General features: G+C 36.6%; 1 protein-coding gene across 6 annotated transcripts in view; it reads right to left on the minus strand.

The window, feature by feature from the left end:
• Positions 1 to 18897, minus strand: part of LNPEP (leucyl and cystinyl aminopeptidase) — a 90605-nt gene that overhangs the window by 38782 nt on the left and 32926 nt on the right. For all 6 annotated transcript variants that reach the window (XR_014147044.1, XR_014147043.1, XR_014147042.1 and 3 more), the window contains exons 2-6: positions 14025 to 14865; positions 9398 to 9536; positions 8040 to 8171; positions 1362 to 1482; positions 290 to 444 (exon numbers count right to left, since the gene is read on the minus strand). Coding sequence is in view for 2 of the 6 variants with exons in the window: in XM_081826513.1 (XP_081682639.1) it covers positions 290 to 444; positions 1362 to 1482; positions 8040 to 8171; positions 9398 to 9536; positions 14025 to 14865 (1388 nt within the window). In the remaining 4 variants the exon portion in view is untranslated. The remainder of the gene's footprint in view (positions 1 to 289; positions 445 to 1361; positions 1483 to 8039; positions 8172 to 9397; positions 9537 to 14024; positions 14866 to 18897) is intronic.

Below are 18897 nucleotides of genomic sequence, written 5' to 3' on the forward strand. Positions count from 1 at the left end.
AACTGAGTCTCAGTTTCCACATCTGTAAAATGGGATTATCACCTACCTCAGAGCAGTTATGAAAAGTGAGATAATGGAAGTGCAAATGCTTTATATACTGTAAAATCCTATACAAACATTAGATAGCATTTTCATTTGAAAATCAAGTTTGTGTTAGAAAACACCATTTTATTATGAAGAAGGCAATACTACAGTAAAAAGCTCAATTTCTTATTAGCATCTAAATCTACTCTAAAACTCTAGGATATAAAACAGAGGTATGAAATATAATACCCTTGGCTACTAATACCTGATGGGATAGCTCATGAGCAATGATTTTAGTAACCAGTTTTCTGTCCGCTACTGAAGAAGTATTATCGTCATACAGAAGTGTTTCTTCTCGGAAGGTGAGCAAACCCCAATTTTCCATTGCTCCTGCTTCAAAGTCAGGAATAGCCACCAAATCTAGACATAAGAAGAAAGAAGTCATCAACTTTCCTTCATCTAGGGCACTCCCTAAATAAAAATACATATTTTTATTTATTTATTTTTTTTTTAAGATTTTTTTTTTTTTTATTTATTTGCGAGAGAGAGAATGAGAGACAGAGAGCATGAGAGGGAGGAGGGTCAGAGGGAGAAGCAGACTCCCCGCCGAGCAGGGAGCCCGACGCGGAACTCGATCCCGGAACTCCAGGATCATGACCTGAGCTGTGGGCAGTCACCCAACCAACTGAACCACCCAGGCACCCTAAATAAAAATATTTTACCCATTGGTTTATCACTGTGTATCAAGAGGCGGTGAGGTCCTTTTATACTCAGCAAATGGAACCCTACTCTTGTCTTATATGCTCCCCACTTGTCAGTCAGTTGAGAAAGACCTGAACCATCCCTATAGATTCACTGTTCCTCTGTCCCTTAGCAAAGGAAGACAAATCTAATTCCTTTACAATGAATCAACTTTCTAGAGCAAGGAGGATAAAGTGCAGATCCAACATTCCTCTATCTAGCTCCAGGTTAAACAGCTCTGACGTGCTCTTGCTTTTCTGAGCTCCCAATACTCAGTTTTTGTTATTTGAATCAGGAATTTCTTAGGAGGTTAGAATTAGTCAAACTCCAGACTAAGCCCCAAGCAAATTCCCACTTACACAGCACCTGTATAAGCCCTTGTTATAGCCCCATAAACTTCTAAATGTTTTAAGCTCCACATTCAGATGCTTTTATGGAATCTGAATAATCTTAACAAATATAGACAATTTTTAAAGATTTAAGTGTTTCTTAGTTTTCTTTTAAAATAACGTTGGCAGAAGTTTTCTACAAAACATTTGTAAAATGAATCTAGGTTATAATGGTAATGAAAATCAGAGGCACTGTTTGATTCTTACCCAATTTCTTAAGTGGGTATTGAATTTCAAAGTAATTTTGATAGAATTCAAGAAGCTTCACAGTTGTTTCCAAGGCATGGTGAACTTGACCAATCTTTTCTGGTACAGCATATATAGATACCTAAAAGAAAACATATATACATATATAAAGACAGGAAAAACCAAAATGGCATGATATTCAGGTGAATACTGTGAAGCATATGTGAGAACGGAGAAGAGTTTTATGAGATTTTACAGGACAGAAACTCTTGCTTCCAATTCTTTTAGTCCCTGGAGAATTTAGCAAGTCACTTCCACACATACCACAATGTTTAAAAACTTACTGATTTAAGTTAACAGAACATCCCAAATAAACTATTTTGGGTCATATTACAGCAACACACAAGCATTTGCCTATCAATTTTATGATACTTGTCTTTTCCATTACCTAAAGTTGCCTTTCCTTACCTATGAGCTATCAAGACTGAAATATTTGAAGGACAAAACAAATTTTCATCTTTTTAGCACCTATTACGGTACCTGGCATCAAACAGGCACCCGATACCGAGGAGTCACATAAGGGAGTTGTTCTAAAGCAAACATACAAGGCAGAAATTGCACATTTGTTGAAATTACCCTGGAAAAACCTATTGCAGACCAGTGCATGCTCTGTCAGTAAGTATGGCACAGATTGTTTTTCTTCCAGCCTCGGGATAGCTGACTTTTTTCCAGTTGTTGGCTTGTCTTCATGGATCATGTTGTAGAAGAAATAATCATACCAAACGGAATCCAATGCTCAATGAGTGGCACACAGTAACTAAACCAACTAAGGAGATGTAAATTCATATTCCCATTGCCCATTCCCTTCAGGACATATGCTCACAAAGAGGGGAGGCAGACCCAATCACCCACGCCATTTAAATTGCTATTCTTTCTCTCTTTTTCTGACTAAGTACATAAGTTAAACACGTAAGCTGTGACTAACTATAAACATCTTATTCAATAAGTATTAAAAGGCAAATTTTAAGCAATTATGTTAAAAACAATGGGTTTTAAAAAGCATTATTTATTGTTTTTCAGTTGACTAAAAAAAAAAAAAAGCCCTCTATACTCACCTGGGAACGTGAGATATGGCCAAGACATAGCAGAAAATAAAAACTTAAAAAAAAAAAATCTCAACTGGTGGGAAATAGAGACTTACATCACTTGGACAAAATGCACTGGTGAGCTCCAACTCTAATTTAATTCTCTCATTAAAGGACTAAAAAACTCTCGACAATTTCTAAAAGGTCAAACAGATTTCAGTCATAGTTGTCCTTATGTGGGGCTTTAGTCTAGAGTTAATCACAAAAAACATGGAGGTAACATGGCATAAAAATTAAAGTTAAAAAAATTTTAAGTAAACAAAAAACAAATTTCTGCTAGTTGTGTGACCTTGAGCAGGTTGGTTAACCTCAGTCTCCTTATAGGCAAAAAGGTGATAAAAGTTACTCCTACCCTCACTGGGTTGCTGGGAAAATTAAATGGGCTAATACATATATAGAACTTAGACTAGTGCATGACATGATGTAAGTGTTCAATAAATGGTAATTATTATCATTATTAAAAATACAGTCCCAACAGAAATGGGGCAAAATATGTGTGAGTAGAGCATTTGTGCCAACAGTTACTGGAAAAATAACCTATCTAGGACTGGAGTTAATCAGTTAAAACTCTGTTGGCTTTCTAAGGGAACTATGAAAGAAATTTAATCTCCTGCCTCATGTGGCCAAGAGTACTTCACCAGCCCAGCACTCTACCATCTGCAGCCCTTGGTAAAGTTTACTGAATGCAGTAACTACCTGCCAAAGGAACTATAAGCTCATTCCACTGACGTGTATACTTCCTGCATCTTTCCGCTCTGACGTCAATGTTATTGGGCAGTGGGGAAAGCCTGACATATTCTTTTACAGTCTCTAACTTCCACTGTAAATGACTATACCAAGATCACTAGGAATTTTGAGACAAATCTTCATTATCTCTGCCTATTCTTTCCAGAAACACACATTTTATATTATAATCAACACATTAACCTCGAAGATGTTATCCCAATGGAAATACCACCCATAATCACCCAGATTCCTCCTCCAACATCCTTCTGCCACACATACCATTTGGCCACTCCTCTCTCTAGGTTTGAAAGCACCTTTCCTTGGAGGAAAAGTAAAGGAGGGAAAAGAAGTACACATGAAACTAAAATCTGACCAATGGATCCACTTAGTTCCATTTCTGAAATACAATGATTAGGAAAAAAGGTAGTTAGGTATTTTCTCTTCCCTTCTACTTTTTTTTTTTTCCTTAAAAGAAGATGTGTTATGAGTTTTCACTAGAGATAAATCATCTGGTCATTATAATTATTATCAAGCTCGTTTTAAGAGCAACAGAAGCAGTAAGAAACAGAACAAACTAATTCAACAACAACAAAAAGTCTTGACCAGTGTTCTGGGCTTGATAAGAGCACTCTGAACACTGTCAAATGGAAGTCAACTAGCACTCAGACCTTAAGACTTACAACTTAAAACATGGTGTCCACATCTGCATTCTGATTCTATAAGTTAGACCTGTCTGTGGTAAAAACAAAATCAGGCAATGGCAAAAACAAAACAAAAACCTCAAGACAAAGCAGTGTATTTCAAAACTGGCCTGGAATGTTCTAGGTAATTCTGGCATTCCTGAACACAAAAAGAGGTATAACGAACACTGAGGAACAGAGAAAAATGATAAAAAACAAATGTTCTTCTTTCTTTAAAACTTTGACAATGTCGTAATCTTTATCACTAAAGAGAGCATGTTTAATTACTGACATTTCTGGTTGTTTGGTAAGACTGACATTAGTAAGTAAAGCCCTACTGCCTTATTCCTGAATCTTGTGAAATAGGCCTAATGTCAAATACCACAAAATAGAATCCATCCTATAGATTACAACATTTTAGTGTAAAAAAAATCCTTTGTTAGACTTCAACTCTAAATTTCTGGTCAGCATACATACAGAAGTTATTTCTGTTACTGGGTGGAAGCAGCAGCATATTGTGGGGGACAGTACAATCCTGACTGTCACTTACTATGTAATCTTGGGTAATTATGTAACGCCCCTGAGATAGTTTCTTCATCAGCAATATGGGATTCATGCTTCCCTCCCATGTGGTTTACAAAATGAAAAGATATTTATAAATGAGTGCCTAAGGCAGGAGCCAGCACAGAGTATAGCTCCATGCATGTTAGAGTCTTCCCTCAACCTAATAAAAAGAGAGAAAATTAATGAAACAATTGTTTATTTGTATAACAATTTTTTTCCAAAACACATTTTGAAATATATGCTGGGTGGCATTAAAAGTTATGACTTTACAGACATACAAGGAAGTTCACAATATGTTTGCATATGGATAAAAAAAGTGCACTTTGTATATGTGTGTGTGTATACTACTATCTCCTAGGCACTAAATATTTTTTTTTTATATTTTATTTATTTGACAGAGAGATAGACAGAAGAGCACAAGCAGAGGGAGTGGCAGAGGGAGGGAGAAGCAGGCTCTGCACTGAGCAGGGAACCCGATGCGGGACTCGATCCCAGGACCCTGAGATCATGACCTGAGCCGAAGGCAGACGCTTAACCATCTGAGCCACCCAGGCGCCCTAGGCACTAAATATTTTACAAAGTATTTTTACCATTTAATCCTTGGGAGGTCAGGCTATTATAGGCAATACAGTACTAGATTTGTAGAAGGTGAGGTTTAGACAGGATTACAGAGGAATCTGCCCAAGAGCACATTCTAGTAAGCTGTAGAGGAGGGACTCCAGAGTCCATGTTTAACCATGTTGCTTCATAATACACATAAATTAAAGGAAAAAAAAAACCGCCCCAAATTCCCCTCTCTCAATCTCAGTCTCAATCAATCCCTTTCCCTTTCTCTCCATTTCCCCTGCCCATCTCTCTGTATATGAGAATAAGGTATATATCTGAGCAGTGAATAGTTCAGCTTGGCTAGATTGAAGAACCATACTGGAGCAATCAGAAATACAGGCGGATTTATAAGAGAGCCTTGAAGATCAGAATGATGAGTTTGAATGTAATCCTAGAGGCAGTAAGAAGGAAGGAGGAAGGGAGGGAGGACAGAGGGGAAAGAAAAAGCCAAGACTGCATATATTTTGGGATACAATAAAAAGTGCTGGGGGTTCTATATCAAAGAGAGTGATAATTACAACAGAGATGTAACTAAAGTGCTATGAAAAATCTCAGAGGGAATGATTAATCCCAGCTGGGGAAAGAATGAACTGCTTCAAGGAGAGGATGGTATTCAGCTGGGTTTTGAAGAAGCAAACCTGACTCTCCTTGACTGAACCTTTTGGATTTTGTCCAGGCCGCAACATCTGAATCAAGAGCTAAATCTGTGGTGTGACGCTTGAAGAAAAATTAAATGAATTTTATCAGATTTAAACCAATCTCAATATCCTTTCCAAAGGATTCTGAAAAATTCTTTGGTTTAGACATGACAAAAACTCTTTCAGGCCAAAGGTTTGTAAATCATTTGAGCACTTGGTCACTACGTAGTCTACACTTACCCTTGAACACTGAAACTTCGTGAATAGTTCTCATCCTTTACTGTTGAGCATAATGGCATACGGTATCACTGCTGATGAAAAGTCACATAATCCTCATCTCTGCCCTTACCTCTAGGAGTTATGCGGTAGACATCATACGCTTTTCTAACAGAATATCTTTTTAATTATCAAAATTTAAATATCATGTGATCAAAATAAAGCTCTTAATCTAGAAAGGAAAGCCAGATCCAACTGAATGTGTTCAGTGGGTAGAAAATATTCTCTGGGGTGATCAAAAATATGAAAAAAAAATTAAAAATTATCATATTTCTATCATGAAGAATAATCATTTTTAGTTAAGACCCTTTCTCCTATATTGTCAGTGTATGAAAATATTAACTAGGTCTCTACTGTGAAATTAAAGCATAAAATCTAAACAAATAACCATTTACAGAGACTAATGACAAAGAAAAACAGAGGAGTCTAATTAGAACAAATTATCAATTTTTACAAATTATAGAACACAAGACAAGACAATCTTACTCATTATTCTAAGGAAACTCAATCTGGACTTGCTTTTTAAATAAGGAAGATTAAATTAACTTTTATAACCTGAAGTGTCTCTTCTAACTACATTTGAACACTATCTCTTAAGTCTGCACAATGTTTAAGATTTAGTGTGGTCTCATAAAATTTTCTGCATTGATGGGAATGTTCAATATCCACGATATCCAATATGGTAACCACTAGTCACAAGAACACTAGAAATGTGCTACTGAGACTTGAGGAAGTGAATTTTAAATTTAATTTAATTTTTTACAACTTTACCGATATAATTAACATATAACATTGTGAAAGTTTAAGGTGTGCAATGTGTTGTTTTGATACACTTTTATATCGTGAAATGATTACCACAGTAGTATTAGTTAAGACATCTCCATCACCTCACATAATTACCAATTCTTTTTTGTGATAAGAACTTTTAAGATCTAGTCTCTCAGCAGCTTTCAAGCATGTAACGCAGTATTCCTAACTACAATCACCATGCTGTACATTAGATCCCAAACCTAGAACTGGAAGTTTGTACCCTTGGACCAACATTTTCCTATTTCCCCCCACCACTCAGACCCTGGAAACCACCATTCTAGTCTCTAAGAGTTCAGCTTTCTTAGATTCCTCATATAAGTGAGATAATATATACAGTCTTTGTCTTTTAACTTATGTTATTTATGTCATTTAACATAATGCCCTCTAGGTCCATCCATGTTGTTGCAAATGGAAGGATTTCCTTCTTTCTCATGGCTAAATAATAATCCATAGTACGTTTACCACACCTTTTTTATCCATTCATCTGCAGACAGACATTTTGGTTGTTTCCATATCTTGGCTATTGTGAATAATCCTACAATAGACAGGGTGTAGATATCTCTTTGAGATCCTGATTACATTCCCTTTGGATGTATACCCAGAAGTGGGATTGCTGGATCATATGGTAGTTCTATTTTTAATTTTTTGAGGAACCTCCACACTGCTTTCCATAGTGGCTTTATCAATTTACATTCCACCAACAGTGCACAAGGGTTCCCCTTTTCTCCACATCTTCGCCAGCATTTGCTAACTCTCACCTTTTTAATGGCAGTCATTCTAACAGTTGTGAGGTGATATCTCATTGATATCCAATATGGTAATCACTAGTCAGAATTGTGATCTAAAGCTTACTTTCCTATGTGGAATTTAAGAAACAAGGCAGAGGACCATAGGGTAAGAGAGGAAAAAATGAAACAAGATGAAACCAGGGAGACAAACCCTAAGAGACTTTAAATCATAGGAAACAAACTGAGGGTTGCTGGAGGGGAGGGCCGGGGAGGGATGGGGTAACTGGGTGACGGACACTGGGGAGGGTATGTGTTGTAATGAGCACCGGGTAATATATAAGACTGATGAATCACAGACCTGTACCCTGAAACAAATAATACATTATATGTTAATTAATTGAATTTAAATTAAAAATTTTTTTAAAAAGCTTATTTTCCTTCATAAAGCAGTTATCAGAAATCATTAAAGAATTCCTCTTAACCCCTTAGGAAACAGGCTTTCAAGACAATTACTACAATAACATACCAGGGTTCCATTTACATCCTGACTCAGGTTCTTCATCTCCCCAACAATGAATGCAACAAGGTAAGTGCTCATTTTCACACTCTCGGAAAACTCATCCTGAACAAGTCCATCTTCCATGATGACTGATGAATTCTACAAGCAAAGGGGAAAAGATAACTAGGTAACTATGGGAATAAATGACAGTAACAAACTAAGAAATTGAAAATTCAAACAGGAAACGAGTAGTGAAGATGTTGGCATATTTTAATCTCTCAGCACAAGAGAGCATGACTCTTACTCTCAACAGAGCATGACCCTTACTCTCAACCTGTCCCATCGTGCCTCATCATGAAAATATACTGAGTATAGTGAAAATCTTTAAGGAATTTTTAGTTTCAAAAGATCCATTTTAAATAAATGTAACTTAGAAATAGTGAATATCAGTGGTTCTGTTTTTCCCCTTTAAAATACCACCAAAACCAAAATCCTTCCTTATGACATAGGAGTGCTCCACTCTACTGCTACAATTTCAGAAGAGGGAGCTACAGTTGGGATATCCCTCTGAAAGATCTGGAAGAGCTTTTTAAAGTGCCAGGTAGATGACCTTAAGAAGGCTTAGCGGAATCAAAGGTGGCAAGTCACTAGAGAAGTATGCAGTAGAGACAAGATGAGAGAATGCAGGCAACCTTGCGAGATTTTCTGACCGTGAATTAAGATATGTTTTGGGAGACTAGGCAAGTAGGCATCTCACTTCTTTTAAAGGAAGATGAAGAGTATGGCTAGGAGTGGAGCTGCTGAAGTGATGTCCCCTTGAGGGATAGATCACATCATCTCCTACCTACAAAGGTGGACCCCATAGTCTGTTAGATGTGGCTGCTCCTCTCCTCTGCTTGGTTTCATCCCCACTGCCTCCCACACCAAATTTACATCCAAGAAAGAGGTACATGCTCTTGTTAAACCTCCACATTACAATATAGATTTTTCAATAACCAATAAAACACCAAGGTCAATCATGATTCAACACTATCATTATATCACTATTTAGCAAATTTGCCACATCGCTGAAAATACCACTGTGATCTTTAGTACTAGTTCATATAGTATTATTACTCATACAACTTTAATATATAACACATACTTCACATTTCCTGCCCACACATTCCACATCTAGCAGGTCTTCCTCTTTCTTCAACTGCTCCTTGGGCTGACTTCTCAATTAATTCCAACATATATTTTAACTTTTATTTAAGTATTTTAAGAGAGAATAAGAATGTATATGATTTTAATCATTCTCAACAGTATCACAAAGAGGAATTCAAGTATTCATTACAAAGAAAGAGATCCACTCAAAGATTTTACATTAAGGAACAGAACAGTACCTTAGGCATATTTGATAAAGCAGTATATTGCTCATCCCTTATGATCCTGATGATAAATGTGGCTTTAAATCCTGGTTCATCAAAACAAGGAAAAGCAGATCTTGCTGCCAGGGGTTCAAACTGAGTTGCTGCAAAGTACCTAAAACAAACGCAAATTCATCCAACAGTTATTGAGCACCTACTATTGAAGGCACCTTGCCAAGTACTAGGGATACTAAGAGAAACCTGGTACAAACCCAGTCATTAAAGGATCTGCAGTCAACTGGGAGAGGCATAGGTTATATGATGAACAGAAACCTGTCGGGCTGCAAACCATGTCATTAATATTGAAAATAAAGCAGTGGAAACAAAGGGCAGGAAACAAATTCTGAGTGGTAGTTGAGATGCTGTATGGAAACTGGTGACAAAATTTGAAGAGAGTCTTAAAAAATGAGGAATATTTGAAAAGGTAGAGGAGGGTAGGAAGTACACTGTAGAAAGAGTGAGAAGCACAAGGAAAAACAGAGCAATGTGATACTCAGGGACTGGAGGTGGCTGTCCAAGATGGCTGGAGTTGAAGCCACAAGGTAGCCTATGGCAGGCCACTGAGGTCTTAAAAAGGTTTCAGATGGAGATCAGTATGAAGGGTGGTCATTAATTGCCATTAATCATTTACACAGACTCTGGCTTCACAACACTAAACCTTAAACTTACTACTTAGACTTTCATGAAGACTAAAAAAAAAAAACAAAAAACAAAACCCTAGGCACTCTGTAGTATGATGGTTTCCTTTACAATCTTCAGAAATGAATAAAAAATTTCCTCCCTTTCCTACAGCACAGCAACAACACGTGAGACTTTAACTCATACGAAAGTCCTCAATTAAATGTTGGGAGAAAAGCATAAAAAGAAAAAGAGGAGAAAATCAGATTTTCAATTAAAGCAGAGGAATAAAACAGATCTGCATTTGGGAAATCATCCAAACATGGCCACAGAATAATCAGGGCACGTGTGGCCCTGTTGTGCATATTTCAGTTACTAGTCAATATGGCACATCTACAATCACCCCTCTGGACATGATGGCCTTGCTGCTTACAGGTTAGTTTCCACTTTTAAAAGATACACAGAAAAGAGTGTGGGACTTAGAGTAAGAAGACCCAAACCCTGCACTTTACCAGCCATGTGACTTCAGGCAAATCAGTAACATACACCTCACTTTCCTTTCATTAAATTAGGATTGAGGTAGGATCCTCTACCAAAAAATTGGGGTTTTTGTTAGAATCAAATAAGGCTATTCAAAATAAAAGCTACTTGTATGCCACAAAGTCCAACATAGATGTTTATTATCAGTGCTAGATAGTCATAACTCTTCATTCACACTTAAAATTACTGTGCTTTTGTCCTGATAAGGGCCTGCCCAAATAATTGTTTGGGCAGACCCTTATCAGAAAAGATAGCTATCAACATACACGAAACAATTGAAACATATTATGTTGCTAATACTCAATTTCTTCACTCCACTCTCAAATTCTTACCTAGTTAACAGAAAATTATGGAAGAGGGCCACAAGTGACCAGGGGATAAAGTTTAATGATATCTGTAATATGCATATAGTCTACTTAGACCACTGCTTTATTAGATAAAAATTGGATAATAATGTTCTGAGACAAAGAAAATCTTAAATTACTGTTCAAAGGGATGCAATAATAACTATCTTACATAAAAGTCTTTTTGAGAAGGTTGCTACTTGAGGATACTTATAATCTATCCTATTTGTGCTGGACACCCTGAAGCTGCTTTCTTTTTTTTTAATTTAATTTTATTATGTTATGTTCATTAGTGACTTCCTTTGCTTTCAGAAATACTAGCTGCACTTTGAGCACTACCTCCAATAGAGCTGAAGACAATTATGAATTACCCTGGGGTCATGTAAGAGAATTCTAACCACTGGGAGTAAAAATGGGTAAATGAAAAAGTGGTGTGAACTAGGGAAGCAGTACATCTTAGTGGTTAAGAATGGAGCCTCTAGTTAAAATGACTCTGAGGTCACCCTCTGCTACTTGCTAGCCATAAGATGTTAGATGAGTTGCTTTATGTGCCTGCTTCCTTACCTGTAAAATGAATAAAATATTAATATCCACCCCTTAATGGGTTTGACAGGATGAAAGACTAAACACAGAAAGTGCTTGGAAGAGTTTCTAGCACTTCAGTTTTCAGTAAATATGGGTTATTATTATCACTGGAATTCAGGAGAGTGCACAGGAAGTTCATTATGGCAGGTGAGGGACAGGAGATAAAACAAAGGCCAGATCTGGAAGAATCTTGAACTAAATCCTGTTAGAAAAGAGGAAGTGCTGAAGGATCTTAGACCAACGTGGTTAGATGTGTACTTCTAGAAATATGCGTCTGGCAACTGTGTGGAAGATGGTGGCAAGAGGAGGGGAAGGCAGTGGCAAGATTGGAGCCAGACCAGTTAAGAAGACGCTTGAGGAGTTCAAGATAAAGAGACTGAAAAACTGAAGGACAAAGAAATAAAACACATCCCCATCCTAAATTTGTTAACTAGTTCTTTTAGTATCAGTTTATTATCTAGAACCTTAAGTATATCATCAACACCTTCTAGACTGAACTCCAGGCTCACTGACCATCTCCACATCTTAGATGACATCAGTAAAGTTCCCTGAACACAAATACATGTTTGACATTTACATATACTCTGATTTTCCCATCAATAAGGAACATATCCCTTAATTATTTTATCTACTTGTTTAAATAGTTATTCTTATTTCATTTCGGAGGGGAGATACAAAAAATTTCTCTAATAGAACTACACAAAATTAAAAGTTGGAGAGAGACCAAAAAAATTGTTTTGAATTACAGTTTTCAGATATCTTGAAAGGTATAAATAATCTTATCAACTTTTATCTTCCATCAAGATATACAACCATGTGGGGCATTCATTTTACTGAAGCAGGCAGGTTAACAGATTTATATACTTTTTTAACAGCAGAATTTCACACACTAACTTGTTTTAATAGATTTAAAAACACTTTTTAAACAATATTCTATTTCTTATTTTTAAGGAATTGTCTTCTCTATATTTATAGTATTTTCCACAACTTGATCTAGCCCATGGCAAGAGTCAACAAGTACCCCAAATCACCTTTCTCTACCATACATTTATTCCTTCCATTATATAGTAGTAGGCCCAAGGGACTCCAAGGGCAATAATCTGATTGGAAGAGATGACTACCAGATTTGTCTTCAAGGTTTGTCTGCACTGTTTTTATGTATATCCTGTAGTTCCTAGAGATGATGAAGATTATAAAGAGGGAAATAAAGCCAAGAAGCCATGAGCTGCCATAATTATAAATTTGTTTTTTTTTTTTTTGGATCCTGTTTACTGTATTACAGTGCAGTTTTACCTTGTTAATAGCGACATTTGAACAGGTAAAGTTCTAGTTTTAGAGCAGAGTGAAAGTAAAAAGGAAAGAAACATTGACCCACAAAGGAAATGAGTGTGAGCCTGTCCTGAGTCACATTCACCTCTGGCAGTGCCCACCCCCACATCTCACAATCATAAATTTGTTTTTAATATCAGATCTCACGCAAGTGCCAGCATGCCATCTTTTTTTTTTTTTTTTTTTAGATAAAGGCAAAGAGAAAAATTACTTATCTGAATAGGTATATAGATCTTGCTTTGTCTTTCTCCATTTGAGAAGGATCAAACCATTTCTTTAAGATAGATTTAAAATATTCATTTCTATTTTTCTCAATACACCAACATACATTTGCCAAATGGCCAGCATCAGTAATTCACAAACTGGCTTACAAAGTAATATGACAGGATGTGCCAATCAAATTAAACAGATCTAATAAAGGACTTCATATACATAAGAGAAATGACATTATTGCTACTTAAGAATAACCTGTATGAAGTGTGCACTGCATCTTTCCAGAAATTGGAACTATATACTATGAATACTAAGATTAAAGTGCAAAATACATAGTCTAAATAGGGAGCTGAATACTTTTATGTTTTGAATCACCATTTTTTAAAACCAAATTAAGTCTCTCCTAGATTTTTTTAAAAATTCCATCAGAAATCCAAAACAGAGTGACTTTTTTAATGAACAGCAAATATTAAGGACACTAAAAATGATGTATGTAAGCATACAACAGTTCTTCCTGCCCTCTTTCTCCATCTCACTAAGCACCTCCTAAAAGCTCTGCACATTAGGAAAATAGGTCTTAAAAAATAATCCATACTTTTCTTTGCATCCCATTGAGATCTTGTGAGGTGACTGAAAACTAGATTCACCAGGATATGAAAAGCTCAAAATAACTTAAGATTTTGTGCTAGAGAATATAACTGATATAATCTTTATCCATTTCCTTCCATCGGCATGGCTAACTCCCACCACGACATATGATATATGACATATATGAGCATGATAGTTGTTAAAGGCTTTGAATAAGAGAGAAATAGTATATTCTTTCCAAGTCACCATTCTACTATTTTGCACATAACCTCCTAAATTAAAAAAAAAGAAAATTCCAGTTAATGTCTCTCGTGTGGGCAAAGGAATCCATTTTACGTAAGTCATCACAGAGCAAAGAAGTAGAATCATTTAGGAAGGCTACATACTTTTTCTCATTACTTTCACCTCTGTAGGAGATTCCATAAAGCCCATAGTAAGAACTAGATATATTTGCCGAATACTCTATCTTCAAGGTATAATTGTGTCCTTCAAGAAGGGTTTCAGGGGCAACAATGGCAATTTGTTCATGAAATGGGTATTCCAAGACCTCAACTTGTTTTTCTTGGCTTGAAACTGCTGACATGAAGGTCACTCTCGAAATATTATGGCCTGTACTGTGAAGAATGATATTCCACGTGGCCTGAAGAGCCTGAAGTGAAATGGTCACAGAACCCTTGAATGTCATCGAGGTCAGGTTTGGGTGTAGGTTAAGTTCATAGCGTAGTGGCATAATGGCGGTGGGAAGCCTGACTTGTGCCCACGGAAACAACTTTCCATTTGTTGCAAGTGGCTGAATTAGTCCCATTGACTGGTTTTTTTTATGGCAGCCTTCTTTGGTAAAGGTACATCTGGGTAGTAGATAAATCACCATGATTATAGAAACAGCAACCACAATAAGAAAAACACAGACCGCCATGGTCCTCACAGACGGTACAGAACAAGTCCCATCTGGGCTTGGCCTATAGCCGGTTGCACTGTTCCGAAGGCCTGAGCTTCTGTTCATGAAGGACATGCCCAGCAGTTTTGCAGATGACTCATAATCCTCTTCATCCTCATCCATCTCATGCTCACCAAGACCCCGCACCAGCAGTCTTGAACCCCGGGGCTCATATTCCACCTCATCAGGCTCTAGAGGATGTAAACAGGGCTCTTTGGCTAAATCTACCACATCTGGTTCTTCCTCAAACATGCTGTTTTCAATCATATTCCTGGGGAGCTGAAGCAGATCTAAACAATCAAAACAAGGACAAGGCACAGAGTTAGAAAAAAATTTTCATAATAAAATGCCTACTAGCAAAACCACATTTAATCTAAGAATTTTTTTTATCACTAAGACTTATTTCCATCTCAGAGCTACTGAATTAAATAAGGTGCTTATAATTTTCTTGTGTCATCCATTAAAAACTCAAGCATAAATAAAAGTATACCACAGTCATGAAGCAAGAAAGCTAAATAAATGAGCTAGTATGAAAAAAAGGCAGTGGAGACTAAATATTAATTTCCCTAATACACTCCCCCTAACAACCTGGGCCCTTGTCTTGAGCTTTAGAGACCCGTAGAGGGCCTGGCTTTAGAACTGCTGTGCCTGTCCTCACAGATCAGAGATGTGCCCACCCACAGTCTATGTACCCCTTCTGGAGTCTGGTCACCAGAACCACTGGAATTCTTGCCTAAAAGGCCTCAAACCTGCTTCTAAAGCACTTGTGGTTCTCTTTGCTGAGTCCAGTTTTCCCTACAGAGGAACACAAACTGGTGTGTCCATTTATAGGCTTGAATGATAGTTAAGCAATAGGCTGGGCTATTTTTTTAGCTCCGAAAGGGGGATGTTCCTATTCCATGGCAAACTGAAAATGGCAAATTATATAGAAAATTTCCATAATCAAGAAATCATTTAAAAATAAGGCAAAAGAACTCTAAAAACCAGATACAACTACAATCCAACCTATTATTTCATGATTCCAGGGCATTCAGAAATACAACATATTCCCCTCTGTAACAACCATATTATATACCATGAGTATAAGTGGATCTTGAGTTAGGGTAGTAGTGAGAGCTTTTATAAACTACAAAGAACAACATTACTTGCCAAAAATCAATGAGAAAAAAAAAAAGTAAAAAGGGTAAATAAATCACATATAGATCAATCATTCCTAAGATAAGATCACTCAATGTTCTTCATTTAAGAATAGTAGATATTTAGGGCACCTGGGTGGCTCAGTTGGTTGAGCGACTGCCTTCGGCTCAGGTCATGATCTTGGAGTTCCGGGATCGAGCCCCGCATCGGGCTCCCTGCTCAGCGGGGAGCCTGCTTCTCCCTCTGACCCTCCCCCCTCTCATGTACTCTCTCTCATTCTCGCTCTCTCAAATAAATAAATAAATCTTTAAAAAAAAAAAAAGAATAGTAGATATTTAGCTTTTAAGGGATCTCAAAAATTCGGTAATTGAAACCTCCATTAACCTTTCTCTACAAGGTACTCCATACATTATCATTTCTAACCCTCACAACAATTCTATAAAATGGCAAGTATAACTATTTCAGACATGAGAAAACAAAAGAGAAATGGGTTAATTTAGCTTCATTAAGTCACAGTTGTTTTGACACAAAACTAATACTGAAGCCCAGGTCTAAAAATCTAATTCCAAATTTTAGATTATTCCCATTATTATACTGCATCATCCTACTCAACTAATTCAATAAGGGTAAGAGTTCACACCTAAATTATTTATTTTGTACTTGGCAATGAAGTTGCTAAGAGTATTATTTTACCATCATCAGAATAAAACTTACATAAAATTATTTAATAACTAAATATCTCTACCTTAACAGAAATGTCATGTATTTTGTGTGATCCAACAAAAGCTGAACAGTGGCAACTCATAATCCATGAAACAAAATATCAATAAATATTAGGACAAAATTGAGTCTTGCTACCAAGTGTGGTCTGTGGACCAGAGCATCCACATCACATTGCAGCTTTTTAGAAGAGCAGACTCTCAAGTCCCTTTCCTGAATTTGAATTTTAACAAATCCTCAGGTGACTTATGTGCACATCCGCTTGAGAAGCCTCGGTCTCAGCCTTCTCTATGGTCAGATCCCAACCGGCAATAGACACTCCATTCCTGGGTGTGCTCTGGCCACCGCAAAATGCTTACTTACTCTTCTGAGAACAAGACACACTGCTGTTGCAAGCTATCCTCCACATGCCTATTCTCCCTGTTGCCCTTGCCTGCAATGTCAGCATTTCTCCCTCCCATCCCAGGCTACCAGATGAACACCTGTCATTCCATAACTCAGGTTAATTTGCTACAATGTAAATTAAGAAAAGTTATTTTCTTTTTGTTTCTCTTTTTTATTATTACATTTAAAAAATAAATTTTCTTTTCACTGCATGTCACCCCCTTCTGCTTTGGGGAGCACAGAGACCCCAACGAGGTTACCTTTTCCTACCTCCTCTCTATCCTGAACTTCCATACAAGCCATGCTACTTTGTAAGTTTTCTTTGAATAAAACTTTTGATCACATTCTAGGTGTGGGTTTAGCAAGCTGCCATCTTCCCATCTCCTGTGAATGACCTACAAATGGAAGAAGAGTGATTTAACATCCTGCTTTAGGAATTTCATCTCCTAAACATCCAATAGTGCCCCTACTTCCCATGACAAAGTTGTTTTGTTTTGATGGTTAACTGTGTCTGGGGGCCATTTACTTCTTTAACAGAGCAAATATTGCTGTAACTGAACTTAAAAAATTTTTTTAATTCTTAATGAACTCTTAATGGGTTAGAAATTTTCTGTGGTAGTATTTAATCCTGGCACAGTGCTGAAGATTAATTGCTTAATTTACTTTTTCAAAATATCTAAAAGGCTTTTTCTGACCTTTTTTACTACCTCATATAGGAAAATTATGTTCTCTTAGCATTTGCCCATGTTGTTTTGTTCTGTGTGAGACCTGATGTAGACAACAAGGAGGTCTGCACAGTATGTTTTTTTTTTTATTTAATGAATTTCTAAACTAATTCTAGGTATAATTTCAGTTTACTTAGAGCATACCCATTCTTGAATTCATATCCCCTTAGAACTTTGGTTTTGTGTGTTTTGACTCCTCAGCAATGCCTTATTTAAGGCAAGTGGTATTCTACCATCTGACCATTTTAGCATCACCTGTCTGCATTTCATTTACTTCAAATCTTTTGATAAGGGTTTAGTCAGATGTCTGCCAAATCCAAAAATACCGTAATTTTATTATTTATCACCCATTCAGATTAATACCCATGTAGAATTTTAATCTTTCAGAAATAGAATACATTGACTCATCTATAATTTATTGCACATTAGAGGCAAACTTTTATATATGTGTACAACATCAAATTAAATATATCAAACCAGGGGAAATCATTCTTGTTATAGGTAACCCAGGAAGACTGTACTTCCAACCTATTTAAGAAAATTTTTCTTTGGACTCTTAAATCGGTACACTTTGATCTTAGCATTAAATTGTAAAGCAACATGATTACCCCTTGCTCTAATGGATTTATTTATATTAAAAGAAGAGATCCTACAGAAAGAGGAAATTTTCTAAAACCTTTTAAATCCACATATACATGCTATCTATAAGCTAAAAGCAAAGAACGTCCTAACTGAATGTTTCCGTTTTATTTATTTTTTTTAAGATTTTATTTATTTATTTGAGAGAGAGAGAGAGAGCACAAGAGGGGGTAGGGTCAGAGGGAGAAGCAGGCTTCCCACGGAGGAGGGAGCCCGATGTAGGACTTGATCCCAGGACTCCGGGATCATGACCTGAGCCAAAGGCAGTCGCCCAAACAACTGAGCCACCCAGGCGCCCTGAATGTTTCCGTTTTAAATAACATAAGCCCATGTGGTAATAATCTAAGAAAACTGAAGACATTTCTTTTCATCAGATACCATGAACTGGTGCCCCTCAATGTTGTCTGTGGATCAATCCACAAACAGTTATCAGTCTGTGACAGGATATATGTGGACAATTAGTATTTAAAAACTTATAGCAATTTGTCAATAATTTTATGTCTATCAAATTTAATCATTTAAAAAATGGAGCTTATAGTTTGCATGTCTGTTTTTCATTTCAGTTTTCCAATAATTCATATTTTTAAATGCTACAGAACTTCTGCAACAGATTAAAAATTCAAAAAAAAATAAAAACCTCAATTCTTCAGCTCAGATAATATGGGAAGCAATGGGTTGGATTGTCACTATCATGGCAATCCAGGTCGATATGAAGTT

Source organism: Leptonychotes weddellii, chromosome 7, assembly GCF_054177405.1.
Source record: "Leptonychotes weddellii isolate Sample4059 chromosome 7, ASM5417740v2, whole genome shotgun sequence".
In the NCBI taxonomy this organism is placed as follows: Eukaryota; Metazoa; Chordata; class Mammalia; order Carnivora; family Phocidae; genus Leptonychotes; species Leptonychotes weddellii.